The sequence below is a fragment of the Sardina pilchardus genome, chromosome 7, assembly GCF_963854185.1.
Source record: "Sardina pilchardus chromosome 7, fSarPil1.1, whole genome shotgun sequence".
NCBI classification, from domain to species: Eukaryota; Metazoa; Chordata; class Actinopteri; order Clupeiformes; family Clupeidae; genus Sardina; species Sardina pilchardus.
The window spans coordinates 15,991,197-16,008,403 of record NC_085000.1 but is presented as its reverse complement, the minus strand read 5'-3'; the positions used below and the strand labels follow the sequence as shown (position 1 = coordinate 16,008,403).

The 17,207-nt window shown below is 41.5% G+C and overlaps 1 protein-coding gene across 1 annotated transcript in view; it reads left to right on the top strand.

Moving 5' to 3' along the window:
• Positions 1 to 17,207, top strand: part of rnf17 (ring finger protein 17) — a 51,268-nt gene that overhangs the window by 21,050 nt on the left and 13,011 nt on the right. Inside the window, exons 23-25 of the mRNA XM_062540893.1 lie at positions 207 to 319; positions 8,087 to 8,174; positions 8,323 to 8,444. Coding sequence (XP_062396877.1) covers positions 207 to 319; positions 8,087 to 8,174; positions 8,323 to 8,444 — 323 coding nt within the window. The remainder of the gene's footprint in view (positions 1 to 206; positions 320 to 8,086; positions 8,175 to 8,322; positions 8,445 to 17,207) is intronic.

Genomic DNA, 17,207 nt, shown 5'->3' with positions numbered 1-17,207 from the left:
TGACTTGGAGTGGGAACCTTTGAAGTTGCACCTCATCCACCAATCCACATACACAGCAAGCGTTTGTGTCAATCTGTGCTTGATTGTGAGAATGTGGCCTGAAGTGAGCACTTGAGGGGACACCATTGTGAAGATGGTGGATGCTAACTGGCTGAAGCAATCTCTCCAACTCCTGACTCTCTGCTGACCTTTGTCTATGTGTGTAGGTTTTGCGTTGTGATTTCGGGAACTGTGTCAGCGTGCCCGTGGACAACCTCAGGCCCCTCCCTACTCCCATGATCGGCTCCTTTCTTATTGAGTGTTGTCTCAGCGGAATAAGGTAAGAACCCCTTTTTAATTTTAGACATGTGCAGGAGAGGTGTTAAATTCCCTGTGCTATTATAGGTAGGGGATTTCCCGCCGTGGTGGATCAACAACCAAGAGATTCAGATGCGAGATACGACAGTAATGCACTAGTTGGTTGGTGGCGTCCTGTACCCGAGATCTGTACAGACCAGGGGTGGAAATTAGCACACAAGTTCTAAGTTCTAATTCTAAGATTTCAGACACAAAGTGTATTTTAGTGGCTGGTTAATTTGACCTGAAATCTGCTATTGGCTGATACATTTTCACATTTTCACATTTTAATTTCCACCCCTGGTACAGACCCTCCTATGGTACAACATGTGCTGCCACAAAGGCTAATGAACAATCAAATCTATCATAAATTACACAACAAAACAAGCGATGGCGACAGCAGTTTTGCTTTGATGCATGTGTGTGTTACTGTGTAAATGCTCTCCTGAGTTGGTTGAGGAGAACAGTTCATACTAGCAGTAATGTTTGTATTACTGTGTTGCGTTTTGTATCCTTCTGATGATTACAGGGCTCCTATAATCACAGCTGAGATCGCTACTCAGGGTGTGTGCATATATCCTTTTAGACTGTGAGGCTCTCACTTTGCTAAGAGGGGGGTGTGGGTGCCATCGTCTTTAGACCAGGCGAGGCTCTCACCTTGCTAAAGACTAAGTACTTCCCTTTTTCGACTCTGCGAGGCTCTCGCTTGTGAACAAAGAGGAAGTATTTATCAGTGTCGTGTCTTTTGCAAAGGCCCCTTTTCAATGGGTTTAGGATGCACGAAAGGACTGATACATGAATCAAAATCCTTAATCAGGAGTTCAGGGTCAACAAGTAAATATTATACAGGAGGCTCTCCATATATCTATTTCATGTTAACCCTATTACCTGCACTCGTGCTTGTAATTATGTGATTCTCTTGTTATAGTGGGACTGAGCTATTTACTGCATAAACTAATCTGTGACAATGATTTCTAAAAGTCTTCCTCCTGTTACAAAGGCTGTCGCCTGTCAATGGAGTGACAAAGGGGACCTATTCCTCATGGTCACAGAAAGATTCATATATAACTGTTCTAGTGACAGACTTCTATGATATAGAAGACAACTATAGTAAATCTAATTTGGGATTGGGAATTCAGATAATATTCTCCTCCTCGTGACGAGGGTGAATAGTTGGGGTTAAGGGGGTCCTAGGTTCCTAATTGTAAGTTGTGTAACACGGCTGGGGGAAACAGTTTCTCTTATCCCACCGGAAACATGCAACAAACTTAATCTAATTCTATTGACAGGGCCAAGTGATTCAATATGGGCTTTTCTAGGACAAATCTGTATAGCACTCATGGCATATAACAGATCTAAGTGATAATTTGTACTCCATTTTTACATACATTAGTTACTAAAAACAGATTTCCGTATCTTTGCTTGTATGATGTGCATTTGGACCTTGTAAAGGCCCCCGAACCTTATTCTTTACAGAAACACGACCGCTAAATAAAGTCCGGTTGGTTTTGTGACCGCATCGGTGCATAGGACCTTCCTTCCTAAATACACAGCTGAGTTCGCTACTCCAGTGAATGTCAGTGCATTGCGCAGTAAGTGTTTGCCCATTAACAGTGTCTTAGAAAGTAAGCCCTCAAACGGACAATCTTACCAGCTTCCTGCCTGGTCTCCTCTGTAGGCGTGCGCCTCTTGCAAGAAGTTCAGCATTCTCGTTGACACAGGGGAGGCAAAGAAAACTCAAAAAGGACTCTGCTGCCTTTTAACAGAATCCCTAACCAAGGGTTAGGGTTCTGACTTTAATGAAGATAAAATAATAAAAATAAAAACTTCTTGCTCTCAGTCGGCGAAGTCCAGGAGAGGTGATGGAGAGCGCTGCGTGTGTGTCTGCCCCGGTCCCGGGACACTTTTTATATTTGCCCAGCTGAACCTGAATCTATCATTGGTATTACAGTCAGCTGATTGGCTATTTGTTGTTCCTCTTTCTGGTAGCTACCCTCAACTCTTCATACTTCAAAATACTGACACAGCACACTGATGTTGCCCATACATGGCTCTACGCTGAAACTATTAAACTTAAAACTCTAACACAGCATTCGGATGTAACCCATATATGGGCCTGTAGAACCTGATAATGTAATAAATCCCCGATAATGTAATAACCCCAATAATGTAATAAACAAGTGGCACTTGAGTCCATTGAAAATGTAATACAACCTGATAATGTAATAACTTCCCGATAATGTAATAAAGTGCATTTCTCAATAATGTAATACACTTTTTACCAATAATGTAATAACGTATTGCATTAACGGGAGGTTATTACATTATCAGGTTAGCCTTCATTTTGCAGGTCCTGATAATGTAATAATCCCCCAATATTGTAATAATTTAACAGAAGACCACCCATTTCTCGGATTCAAGTGGTGATACTGTGTAAGCAACGCAAGCTCAAGAGCTCTAGCGCCGCCAACAGGTCTGAGTTGGACATGCATGAATGTTCATTAACTTTTGACCTGTCCATTCATTTTTAACAAACAATGTATCACTGGAACCCTTGGGCCATATTGAATTTTCTGCCATCTTTGATTTGATCCATAACCTTTAAAAGGTTTCTCTTGTCAAACAATTTTGTAATCTTCTCGAAACATTGTTCAGATGATCTTCAGACCATGACACACAAATGCATTCAAAATCTTGAAATTCAAGGGTGTTTGGCCGTGACAGCCAATCAAACAAGACGTAGAGATCACGAAACAGGAAGTAAGCCAATTTCTCAGCAACCCTTTAACATGTTTATTAGCTAGCGAAGCGGTCATATAGTCGTTGTCAAAGTTTTTTTTTTTTTTTTTTTCCCTATATATATATATAAAATAAATGGATTTATGTGTACATTCAGGACTGTATACCCATCGGCCCATAGATGGTGGTATTAAGCGAAGGGTTGCTCTGGGTGCTGGATGCTACGGTCATACACACACACAAACACAAACATGCAGGAACACACACACACACACACACACATACAAACACAGACAAGCACAGGCACATATACACACACACACACACACTCACACGCATCAGCACACACACACGTACATAAATGATTACACAAACACATGCACAAACACGCCCACACGCATGCACACACACACCCTCACACACACACACACACACACACACACACACACACACACACACCTACACACACCTCACACACACACACATGCACAAACACGCCCACACGCATGCACACACACACCCTCACACACACACACACCTACACACACCTCACACACACACACACACAAACTCACACACACACACACACACAGACAGATGCACAGTGCACACACACACCTCACACACACACAAACAGATGCACAGTGCACACACACACACACACACACACACACACACACACACATCTTTGAGTATGTTTTGTGAGATGCAGCACTTTGTGAGACCACCGGAGCTGAGAAGTGAGTGTGTGTGTGTGTGTGATATACAATAGCCTGTGTGTGTGTGTGTGTGTGTGTGTGTGTGTGCGTGGATGCGTTTCTGTGTGACTGTGTGTGTTTGCTTGTGTGTGTGTGTGTGTGATCTGATATTGGAGTGACAGTGACGGCAGAGAACATAGTGAACATATACACATAGAGACACATAAAACACACACGAACAGACAAGCAGACACACACACACACACACACACACTCATAGACAGAGAAGCACTCATACACAAAAGCAAGCGCACACATTCACACACTCATTTACATACATAAAAGTTGCAGTAGGGGATGGAGTAGGCGAAGGAAACAAAAGCATGCTTGATATTTGCAGAGAGAATGTACATCTAGTTTTAATGGCTTTTCTGGATATAAGTTACTTTTGTTGTGTGCTAAATTAAATAAACAGTTTAAATACAGTGCCATTGGAGTTCAAAGGTCACCATTTCTGTGGTATCAGATGATCTCATGAATCTATGTAACATGTTTGATTATGATATGTTAAAGGATAGCTGAGAAATTACCTTACTTCCTGTTTTGCGGCCATGGCGTCGTATTTGGATGGATGTCACAGCCAGGGCTGTTTTGATTTTTTTTTTTTTTTTTTTTTTTTTTTTAAGCTGTTTGACACATTTGCTCAGCTTGGCCTGAAGATCATTTGCCAAGTTGCATAAAGATTTGACAGAATATGTAGACCCCTAGTGGTCACAGGTCCCCAGGATGATGTCATGAGTCTATATACCAAATTTGGTTGAGATATGTTAAAGGGTTGCTGAGAAATAGGCTTACTTCCTGTTTTGCGACATCTACGGCAAGTTGTATAGGCTGTCACAGCTAAAAGCCTTTGAATTTCAAGATGTTGAATGCATTCGTGTGTCATGGTATAAAGATAATCTGGGCAACATTTTGGAAAGATTAGACAACATTTGTGTCAAGAGAAGCCTTTTAAAGGTTTTTGATAAAATCAAAGATGGCAGAAAATCCAATATGGCTGAAAAAGACATAAAATATACATTGAATTCGGCTTGGTCCAAGGGTTCCAGTGATACATTGTTTGTTAAAAATGGATGAACAGGTCAAAAGTTAATAAACATTCATGCCTGTTCAAATTTGACCTGTTGGTGGCGCTAGAGCTCTCCAGCTAGAGTTGCCTACACAGTATCACCACTTGAGCCCCAGTTACAGGTGGTCTGCTGTTAATTTATTACAATATTGGGGAGTTATTACATTATCAGGACCTGCGAAATGAAGGCTAACCTGATAATGTAATAACCTCCCGTTAATGCAATATGTTATTACATTATTGGTAAAAAGTGTATTACATTATTGGGAAATGCACTTTATTACATTATCGGGAAGTTATTACATTATCAGGTTGTATTACATTTTCAATGGACTCAAGTGCCACTTGTTTATTACATTATCGGGGTTATTACATTATCGGGGATTTATTACATTATCAGGTTCTACAGGGCCTAAGCAGGAACTACCAAACTTAAAACTCTAACACAGCATTACTCTATAAGCCTGACTAAAACACTTCAAGGGCTAAACAATTGTGCTCTAAAGGATTAAGCAAAAACACATTCTAAAGCTAAACAAAACAAGCCTTTTAGTAAAAACCCACTTCTAGTCTAAGTAACTATTCTTTTCACACAAGTTATCTATCATTGCCGCATTTGCACATTTTTATTTGGTTTAGAGCAAGCTGGATTTAAGCAGTTATATTTATACTTCTATCTAGTGATCTATCTCATGCAATCTTTTGACTTTTCCACGGTTCACATTTTCTGCCACTTTCTACAACTGTTTGTTTTAATGTCTCTAATACTTTACTAGATTGTTACACGAGATGTTCTTTGTCTTTACTTGTGGTCCAAGTTAGACTGCTAGTTTTGTAGTTTCAAGTAGACCAAACTGTGTTTACCTTCAAGCAGTCCTGTTGTGTTAGAGACTTCTCATGGAAGTTTTTACCTTAATATAACCGTTTTGAAGTCATTTTGATGGTGAATGAGCTCGCGGCTCATAGCCTAGGCGACTGAGAACCACAGGCATGCAAACTCCTCACCTTTCGGCGAAATTCGCCGTTTTGAATCAAAAATAGGTTACTTACATGGTTCGTGCAGATCCGATGAGAAAATATTTAGGAGGGGGGGGGGGGGTCAAGGTGAATTGAATTTACAACTGAGTTTAGAAATCATGCGCAGACGCTAACGCATCTTGAGGTGTTTCTAGAGCCGCATTTAAAACGTGTCTGATCAGCAAGGAATGCGTGAATGTAGCCCCTATGCGTTTAATAAACATTAGTGGAAGCGAATTGTTGACAAAGACGCAACGCGAACAGAATGCGCACGCCAAGTATAGCCTCTGTTGTGAGCGCAGATAGATGCGTCTGAGATGTCAGGTGGAATATAGTGATTCTGGCGAGAAGAGATGCCGAGGGATTTCACAGATGGGCTAGTTAAAACTTTCAACTTCTATTAGAAAAAGACGCTGAGATTAGAGTAGCAACATAGCATAGGTTGTTTTCTTCTAATGATGAAAGTTTAGCGAAATTAGACAAACATGTAGACATAACGAGTTATTTTGATGAAGAATGCGTGCAGTTTGAACCATCTAGATCGGCAAAAGGTGAAGCAAATAGGCAGACTTTATCAGTATATCAAAGGCTAATGTGGCAGTTGAATTAAATGCTCATAAACTGGGCTGGTTCGTTTTGTCCAGAGACGTAGTTGATTGACATGATAATGCTGTCTTTTAGAAAAGTGGGCCCTGTTACGCGAAGCACACTGCGCATAGACCTTACGCAAAGCCTACGCAAAAGATATGCAACTCAAATGATTCGCTGTAGTAACGTAGCCAAAAAAAGTTGCGACTGCTTCAGACCACACGTAACGCACGTAACCGTTTAAATTATGTGTGTGACTTGCAACAATTTTCATTAACACCCGGATCATTACGAGTTCGTAAGCCATGCGTAAATTAAATTTACATTTGATTGTCGAGTTACAGGAGGACCCTGATCAGTAGCCTAGTCTGCGCCTACAGGTAGCCTACAGTTTAACATGTAATATGAAGACAGTTCACATAACGTTATTGGTTTGTTAAACACACTAGCACAATATAGCCTAGAGAACACAATATAGTAGCCTAGGCTGCATATTAAAACGTTTTAAAACAATTTGAAAAATTAAAGCCTACCCTATTTTATATAGGCCTAATAATATTAGTTTGAAATAGTGTGTGTCTCAAGCAAGATTATTGATTACCTGGTTTGGTCCAAGAAATATTCAGACTTTTCCTTATTCTGATAGTTTAAGTGTCCATTAGGCCTATGAAATCATCAGAAATGTGTAATAAATACATAATAAGTACATAAGCACAGAGAAAGGGAGAGATAGTAAGAAAGAAAGAAAGCGGGTCCCTCACACTTTGGAAGATTTGTTTCCATGTTTTTTTTTTTTTTTTTTTTCGGGGGGGGGGGGGGTCTGAGAAGAGTCTCACCTTTTTCACCCCTGACCAGTTTGCATGCCTGGAACCAGCTTTGCAATTTGCTTGCCGTTGTCCTGGAGAATCACACATTGCTTTGCGGCAATTGTGCAATGGCCTAGTGTTATATCAAATCATGTAATGTTACCTTTTCAATTGACATGGCTCTTCGGAATTTATCTTTGTCGGTTTGTTGTAGAAAATCCCCATGTATTGTATCCAGCAGGAGGGGTGCTAGCCAAGATGGGTGTATCTCATCCCTCTATTTGTCCACCCTTCCTTCCTTCCTTCCTTCCTGTCCCCTCCTTTGAGTTAATGTAATAAAATAATTAAAGTAAAAATGGAAGGAATGGAGGACGGAGGAGACAAGGAGAGACATATGAGCAAATGAGATGTCCTGCTCACTCACACATCACTTGTTACAGACATCAATTACTGATGGTGCAGCAAAGCATCACCTCTGGCTAGAATAAACAGATCATTGTTACACACACATTGCAGAGAATATTTACTGAATACCATAGCCTGAAAATATCATATGAACATGGAATATTCCCACTTATTGACCCTGATAATGAGATAATGTGTGACCGTTCTCGAGATAATGAGATAATGTGTGACAGATCTCATAAGATAATCTTATAATCTTAAAATAATTGGCCGTTTTCTGTTTTTGGTCGGAAGGGGGGAAATCGGGGCACAATCAGCCCGATTATCTTTATGTGTGTACCCCCCTAACCCTGTCATTACCTTCTCAGGCCAGCTGGGGGAGCTAAGTGGACAGCGACATCTTGTGACCTCATTTCTTATTATCTGACTGGAGCCACGGCAGTGATGTCGATCAAGGTGTGTGTGTGTGTGTGTGTGTGTGTGAGAGAGAGAGAGAGAGAGAGAGTGTGTGTGTGTGTGTTCTGCAAAGTCCAGTCTAAAAAGAAAGTGTGTGCTCCGTCATCACTGGTCAGTAGTAAATAACTGTGTGTATCTGTGTGTTCAGGAGCCTCCTCCTGCTCAGCCAATAGGAGTGTCTCTGTTCTGCTCCAACCGGGCCGGGCAGAACGTCAGCGTGGCCGACTACCTGATCAGCGAAGGCCTGGCACTGCCCAAGAGGAAATCCAGGTCTGTGCATGTGCATGTGCATACTGTGCTTATGTCTGTGTTTATGTCTGTGGTAAATTCAACAGATACAGTATACAGATGGTACAGGTTGAGAATGCTCCTTTCTTTCCCGCACGTCGGGAATCCCGAAGCATCGGGACTTTGCAACCGCAAGGGGGCAACATAAGACCGCCCTAATAAAATGAAGGTTCGGCTCATACCGGAAAACACGGAAAAACCCGAAGACACCGCGCTGGTGACGAGCGGAGAAAAGAGACATCACGCTCGGCATGTCAGATTGCAGTTTCAGAGTTTTCGAATGTTTTACAGCCTACCTCACAGCTGGCTCTCTCACTCGACGTAGCCTATAACTTAGTCAGTCCAGCAGAGATGCGAGAGCAACGTTTTGGTCAATGGAGAGGGAGAGAAATGCTCCGCATATCCGTCTCATTTAATCCGTCTCATTTAATCATTAAAATGAAGGTGATGACTGGCGAAATTATAATCAAACGACGTTTCAATAAACCATTGTTGAAATTAATGAAAATGGTTTTAGAAGCCTTCAATTCAACCTGAAAGACTCGATAGGCAACCTTAGATTAATTCATTAATTCATTACGGTTACAAGACCGCATTTCCGTGAATAGGCTATTATTGTCAAGGCGAAGACGAAAGAGATGGACAAGATGGACATTTAGGCTACATTTATGCTAGGAATACTTAGAAATGTGTAGGCCTATAGGCTATTTTAAAACGGAGGCATGTTCATTTTAACCGGCGACGCTGGGTAGCTTTCCCAGCACTTTATCACAGATTTTGTCCCCACCACTTTTGACAACTGAAAATAAAATGTATTTAACAGAAATATCTTTAATAGGCCTACATGCCTATCATGTCACTTTACTTATAACCGTAGGCTACATGCATGGAGAAGATCACGCATTTTGTAACATTGTAACAATGGATGGTCAGATATGCGATAGGGCAGTGAGGGTGATTCATTGTAACCATCGACTAGTAGGCCTAGCTCCGCAAAAGAAGTTTCTAGCAACTTAGAATATATGGATCTCGTTATGCATGTTCATGTTGATTCAGAGATAGACATAGACTACCGTGGGCTACTGTGCGTCAATATAACAGCATTTTATCATGTGGTGAATTAATGACTAACGTCAGTTTAACATGTCAGAACTTTTGATCGGCGTTTCAAGTGCATGCCGCGAATAAATGAACTCGACTGACTGACTCGAACTGTGGCGTAACTGGTTGAGGCATCTTAATCACAGGTCAGCGACCGGGGTTCAAAACTTACTCTACGAACCTCCGGAACCCATTAAGACAAGAGGCTTTATTTTATTAAAAAGTTTTGCGATTTTTTTATGATTGCGATGTCTGCTGAAAAGAAAAGTTAATATGTGAATTCGTGGTTCAGCGCACACACACACACACACACACACATTTTTACATTTACATAATAGGGCTCGGGCACACGCCTTGCATTCTAGGAATATCGCCGCCATTTGGTAGCGCACTGAACGTAATATCCATTCATTCAGATGCACAAGACAAGAAGCAGAAATATAGTAGCGATTTATTCTTTTCCTCTTGCGATCGTGGGTTGCACTGTTACACCCCACTACACAGCAACGACCAAGAAGGCAAAAACTAAGTAACAGGAACACACTAAAAGGCGGGAGTAAATCCATAGTAATCCATAGTAAACTAAGGAGTGAAGCTGCCAATGTGGCTGTGCCCGCGAAGTTTTGATGTCATGATCCCGAGCCCTAGTGTCAGGAAGTGTCTGTCGAGAGAGAGGGGGGAGGGAGGCAATCGTCCTCAATGCCGCATATAGGTAGGCTATAATGTCTAGTGAACTGGTTAGACAAGTGTGGGGGAGGGGGAATGATCGCACAAGACAATTGCTCTTCATGAAATGGGTAGTCTCACAGACGTTTGTCGATGTTTAAACGTAGCCTACTACATCACTTGCGAAATCGGACCTGGCACATAGAATTATTAGGCTACTGCAGGCATCACCAAATGGCGGACCGCGGTCCGGGTCCGGACCCAGTGACGGTGCTGTCCGGACCCGTTGAAATTGTCGGCCTAATATTATCAAAGAGCATCGTCCGTAGCCAAGCCAATCAACTCGATTGTTTACCTTTCAGCAACAGAGAATAGGCCTAGCGGGAGAGAGAGGAGATGAGAGAAAATGGCTTGCTCAAAAATGATGGTGAAAACCGAACTTTTAAAGATGAATGGACGGACGGACCAATACGTTCGTGCTGCTGTGAATATGCGCTATGAAACTGTGGCGACGTTAGCTTGCGTCACTGAGATCAAACACGGGTCGTTAGAGGAAAGGTACACGCAGAAGTCCGCAGTGAGGGCAAGTAAAACTTGAAAAGCACTCCGAGAGCTAACAAACAGACAAACAAACGCAAACCCCGATGAAAACATTACTTTCCTCGGCGGACGTAGGATAATTATCAAATTGAAAGCACACTATGACAGGTCTACTCATGTGAACACGCATGCATGTAGGCCTACAGGCGATTTTGATGCAACACAAGAGAGCATTTAGCGATGGGACAGCAGCTGTGAATGAGTGCTTAATGCGGCTGCAGAAACTTTACAGATCCCATTGTCAGCTTCAACAACAAGATTCAAGAACATCTGAACTATTAGCAGAGGATACTAGAACGCAGTATGCAAAGGTCTTTTTTTCTTTTCTTAAAGATCCACTTTTATTTTATTCAAAAGATTCGGAATGTTTTACATTAGGCCTAGGCTGCTTGAAATAGGCCCTAAGTTCAGGCTGCTCAAAGTTATTTTGCACTTTATTCTATTCAGAATAAATTCAGTGTCTGTTGTCTGTCTTTCTTGAAATGTAGGCCTAGTAAAGACAACTACAGTATTGTTTTGCATTCAAGTACCATTCAAGTTGAGACTTTTTGGTATGTTACACGCATGTTACTTTGAAAACACTTGAAATGTAACAATAAATTAAATAGGCCTAGAAATGTACATGGGTTATTGATTTTATTAACTTCAGGGTACTATTTTCAGTGACAATTTAAGATTCGGACCTTTGCCGGGAGGACATTTTAGTAACTGGACCTCTTTGAATTTTAATTGAATACCCCTGGGCTACTGGATTTAATATAGCAAGTCCATAGACTTTGTTCATCCTATATTAGCCTATATTAAAATGTAATGTGCTGCGGGGAAGCATTGGGGAAGTCAGTTTAAGTTGTCCTGTAACAATTTGCCTCTTATTATAATCAAGAGTATGCAGCCACTACGCACATAATAGCCTAGGTTACGGGCGGATGCGAGCAACCCCATGCAAAAGAAGGCCTTAAGTTAACGGACTGAAGGCCTGTTTACATATCAAACATGCATTAAATCTAAGAAACGAAAAACACAAATATCATGTATTGTGTCGTAAACAGTTAATGACTTCGTGGCCACTATGCGCAACTGCATCGCGCAGTGAGCTGAAGGATAGGAGGACCGACACTTATTAACACAAAGCTTTGTAAAGCACTAACAACCACCCCTCAAAGTTCATTGTCCATAAGTCCAAACAATAAGTATAAAAATCCGACAATCCAAAACGATAACGAGATCTCCCAGAAACGAAAAACAAGTTTGTTGAGTAGCCTAGTCCTTCCAACAATCTCAGCTTTTGCGTTTGTTAGATAAAAGGCATTCTGTCCTGCTGTATTCCAATGAGAAAAAATCATCCACAAGGCAGGCTAAGGGTCACGGTAATGCAGCATGCAGGAATCTATATACGCACAAAACGAATGAATGGGTTATATCATCGGCCAAAACGAATGAATGGGTTGGGAGAGTCGTCTGGCTGTGTCAGCAGACTGCAGTCGGTCTCGAGGGGTTAAATAGCGCATACTGTATATAGCCAATATATAGCCATACTTTAATAATCAGATGTTATGCTAATTTTTGTAGGCTACACCTCACCGGCAAGCACGCACGCAAATGCTGCTTTTGCACATCTACAATATTGGCCAGGCTATATAGAATAGGCTTTTAGGACTGTATTTTGCCTTCGTGCAACTTTAGTTGTGCTTAATCTAAATTATTGTCAGTAAGGATAGGTCATATTACCAAATGGCGAACCTCGAAAATTATTTAGGATATAGAGCCGTGTCCATTACGCATGCAGTTATTTTTTAGGCTATTGTTTTATTTTATATGTCGGAATGAACAGCGGATACCACCTGGGTTGTAAAACATTACTGTATTCGTTGATCTTATCGATGCAGTCCTTGCGGCCACTTCTCCCCATCGTAGGAAACTGTTTAGTGTTGACAACACAAAGGCCTTCACGTTGTGTGGCAGTGCTTGCTTGCCCTTCGATCCATCCCAGTTGGTGGTTTTGCACCTGTCCCTGAGTTATAGTCTATATGAGTAAGCGCTTGTGCTCTAACCGCATAATAAAAGAAGCACCTGCAGCAGTGCTTATGGCAAGGCTATTAACACCTGTCACTGAGCTATGGACAAGCAGTTATGCTCGAAAATTATCATAATAACAGACACACCTAATTGTATGGCTCTATGTTTAAACACATCAAATTAGCAAGCATTTCCGCAGCAACGTTTGCTTTCTTTTTCTGTCGGTCCGCGGTTGCTTGGTCAATTGCGCAGCAAATTATCAGATCACCGGACCTAATTTCACTCCATGTCTCGCGGACCAGCAGCAGTCTCTACGTTTCGCGGCCCATAGTTTGAGAAACGCTGCATTAAAGTGTCATTAGGTTGTAGGCTATATGTTTAGTGATTTCTTTGTGTGTTTTTCATTGTAGTGTGTGTGCATTGAGTAGTTCCTTAAAATACGGAACAAGGAGCGTCCCGTATCTGTTCAATACGAACTATTACTTATATATTTCTTATAACGAAACGCGAAGAAAAAATACGAGGACTGACCATCTCGTTTCTCCGCGTTTCCCCCAATACCATGGCGACAAAGAGAAATAAATATGATTTGACATTTAAGCTGATTGCTGACAAATTTGCCACACAATTCGGGAGAAGCAGCAGACAGGAGCGCCACCACAAGCAAGCACTTCTAGCCCAAATTAACATGGCAACGTTGCCTATGACTAAAGTGTCTAAGTAGGCTAGTCCTACTAATATTACATTTGATTGGTAGCATGTTTGTAGCGCGCCAGTTTACCCATCCCCTACATCAAAACAGCTTAGAATCAATCAAAGAATCAGCTGTGTCGGCGTTAGGCTGTAGGCGATTTTCTATAACCATTTTCATTCATTTCAACAATGGTTCATTGAAACGTCGTTTGAATAATTTCGCCAGTCATCACCTTCATTGTAATGATTAAATGAGATTAAGGAGTCGACTATTGACGGATATACGGTCTTCATCATTTTGAAATGCGGGATGAAGCTTTCTGCCACCTGGTGGTTGTTTGGGTACATTGCCTTAGCCTAAAAAAAAATCGGCTTGACGGTCTGCGGGATCTCTTCGGGAGTCCCGCGGGAGAAGGTGCATTCTCAACCCGTACCCACTGTATGGCAGGGGTCGGCAATAGGCGGCTCGCGGGCCAGATGCGGTCCGCAAGCAAAAATATCTGGCCCGTGAGATCTTTTGAACCAGAGAATGAAAAAAAAAAAAACCTTTTTAAAAATCGGACTGCCAGTCTCAAAAAATGCTCTTTATTTTGAAACGTAACTTTCCAGAACAGAAGAATTTCAATCAATCTAAATGCTTAACTATTTTCATCTGAATAGGCTACGAGCGAAGCACGCAGCGAGGTGCAGCGTGAACGCACAACATGCAAAAACAAATGAAGTCAGTGGACAGCGCTGGTTCTCAAATTCCAAGCTAGTCCCTAAAACACATGTTGTCATTCAAACAATGGTGATAATTAAAACACGACTTCTTTTAAACAGGCCTGGCATCAAACAGGCAATTTACGCACATAGAACTGTGAAAAGTAAAACACGAGTTTCAAACATAGCGTGCGTGTTATTTAGGAACGCAACCTTTAAATTAGCATGCTGAGTTTCGTGGTGCCGTCTTGTACTCTTTGCATGCAGAGACACCCTCGTTAGTTGTTACAGATCAGGCATGTGGGCTTTGCATTAATAAAATTAGGGAGGATGAAGGCATAGTTCTCTGGCCATTCATCATTAAAGATCCTGTTTTCGCTGTTAACTTTTCTCTTCAGATTTTTTGATAGTGCCATTTTTGACAGCTAACAGCAACGCGTGGAAACGTTTTTCTGGTGTTTTTTTTTATTATTATTTTTTAAACACACAGGCATATAACAGCGCCCCCAATGACCAGTCGACAAATTTAACACTAGAAGCGCCAAGCGCCGGTCATTTGACCGCTGACGCGTATTACTAGAAGCGCCGTGTGGGTTTGACCTAGATATACCTAGAACTGCCGGGCTGCGGTCATTTGACCGCAGCGATTACAAAAAAAAAAAATATATTTTCACTCGATTAAATTCCAGGACCCTACGTTCACGACTTTTCCTAAATATGCGTGTTTTGTTACCCAGAATTTTTACATGATCGAAAGCACACCGGCACAAGCTAGTTTAGAGCTATTTTGCGCTCACTTATGTGACAACACTATGTTGTCTCGCGTTCGGCCATGTTTGTCCAGGCTGCTATTCTCTTTTCTCACAGCAGATGTCGCAAGGGTTTCCTGTCAGTCGGGCATGAGAATAATATTTGACCATAAAACATAGTTTATATGTGTGCAATATGTATTATATATATGTGCTTTATTTTAATAACTATTTTTTATTTACATGGCATAGTCTATGGAGGCGATTTACAGAGGTAAAATGTGAGTTTGTTTTGAAAACGTTGCGACAGGCCTACATAAAATATTTTCGTCGTAGCCTGTTTATGTACGTAGGGCGCGTATGCCTACGTACATTCATAGTTGTATATCTTATCTTCTATTTGTAGGCTATCTTTTAAAGCTCAGACTAATGTATGAGCATTTTCTTACATATTTGCTGGACTGACTGAGTTCCGTCAAGTCAAGGACCTATCCTAACATACGTTGAGGAAAATGTCCAGTGGCGCTGCAGTAACACCCCTGCCTGCAACGCTGAAGACCCGGGTTCACATCTAGGCAGGAGCGAAGAATTCAGAATCTCATATCGGTTGAATTTATTGACCGTTTTTCAACGTCGACGAACAATTTTTTGTTAATGGTTTTTAATAACAAACTATCTGAAATAAACGAGCCGCCATCTGACAAACTTTGACTAAGCCAGTTAGACTTTTTGCATCTAAAAATAATTATATCATAGTGACTAGAAAATAAACGATAGCCTAGAAACTAGGCCTACATGAGATTTTCCCACTGGACACACCACATCAGTATTGTGCTCGTCAGTGAGTTGACGACCAATGAAAATGACATGGGGAAAAGAAGCAAACAAAGTAGCCTGATTTTGATCTCACCTTACATAGGCTACTTTCCTAATTCCTACGTAGGGCTACTCAGACTTTTGTTAAATCGTCAGGGCCCGGTTGCACAAACACCAAAACCAAAGATTGATGATATGAACCAAATATTCTGGAACAGATGGATTTACAGCATTGAACGTGATAGGCTATTAGCTAGCCTACTGATGCGACTTCCACCGTTTCCTTTCCAGAGATTGCTGCGCTGTTCACAACGCAATGAAATCATGCAGTCTACATTGAAGTGAAACGTGCAGAACGTTGTCCAAAACAATACAATAACATTGTGTGTTGATATCTAATACAATCTGTAGACATGAAGTGGCAACTAAAGCCATTATCAGTCATGAAAACTGTGGCGGCTGCATAAGGTTTTGGCTGAGCCAGCTAGCCAGCCAACAACTTCATTAGCCAGCCGTTCTCAAAGCAAATGGCTTCGGGGTCTATACAACACACTATCCATTGCAGCCTATTTGAAACCGATCATCCCCCCTCCCCCATACACTCGTCTAGGATACTTAGGCTACAGACATCACCGAGGCATTGAGGAACTGCCTCCCCACCCCCACCCCATCTACCTGTCCCCTGCATAGACTAGGCTGTAAGCTGGCTGTTTAGGCAACCCGTGGAAGAATGCGCAATCATGTTTCATCGCATATGCGCGTTTCAGAATGTTCGAATTCGCCAGCGTGCGTGTAGTTATGTGAATAGAAAAGAATAGAATATAGCCTACTTTACTGATGCCTTGTTCAAAAGAACTTCCGTCAGGAATAGGTTGGGAGTCGAACCAACAACCCTTGGGTGATCAAGCCGAAGCTCTAACCAGTGAGCTACAACTCTGCTTGTCAATTACGTGAAAATGTGTGTCTCAATGCTGAATCTCGAATTCACATAGAAGTTAGCTTAAATTGTAGAAACAATAGGCCTATAGCTTTTTTTCAACAGACATCGCAAACATAGCCTACACATTCGCAAAACGGAGAATATCATTCACTCATTATTTTAAATTATGCTACTTCTCAGGCCTATGCCTGCTCAGCATAGCTCTCTCTATCTCCCTCCCTCCGAGGTAGCTAGACCCTATAAGATGCTTCTCCCTAAATGAATGAAAGTTGTTTTAGAAAGTAGCCACGGTAGCCTATAAATAGTCTAGTCGTAATCCCCATAGGCCCAATAGTAAACCCAGAAATGTTGAGTACCCTAAAGTTTTATTGCATAAATGTAATCTATAGGCCTAGTGGATGAAATTCAACTTGGTTGCCTAAAGTTGCACTTTGGGCAATTTGCATAATTAGCATAAATATA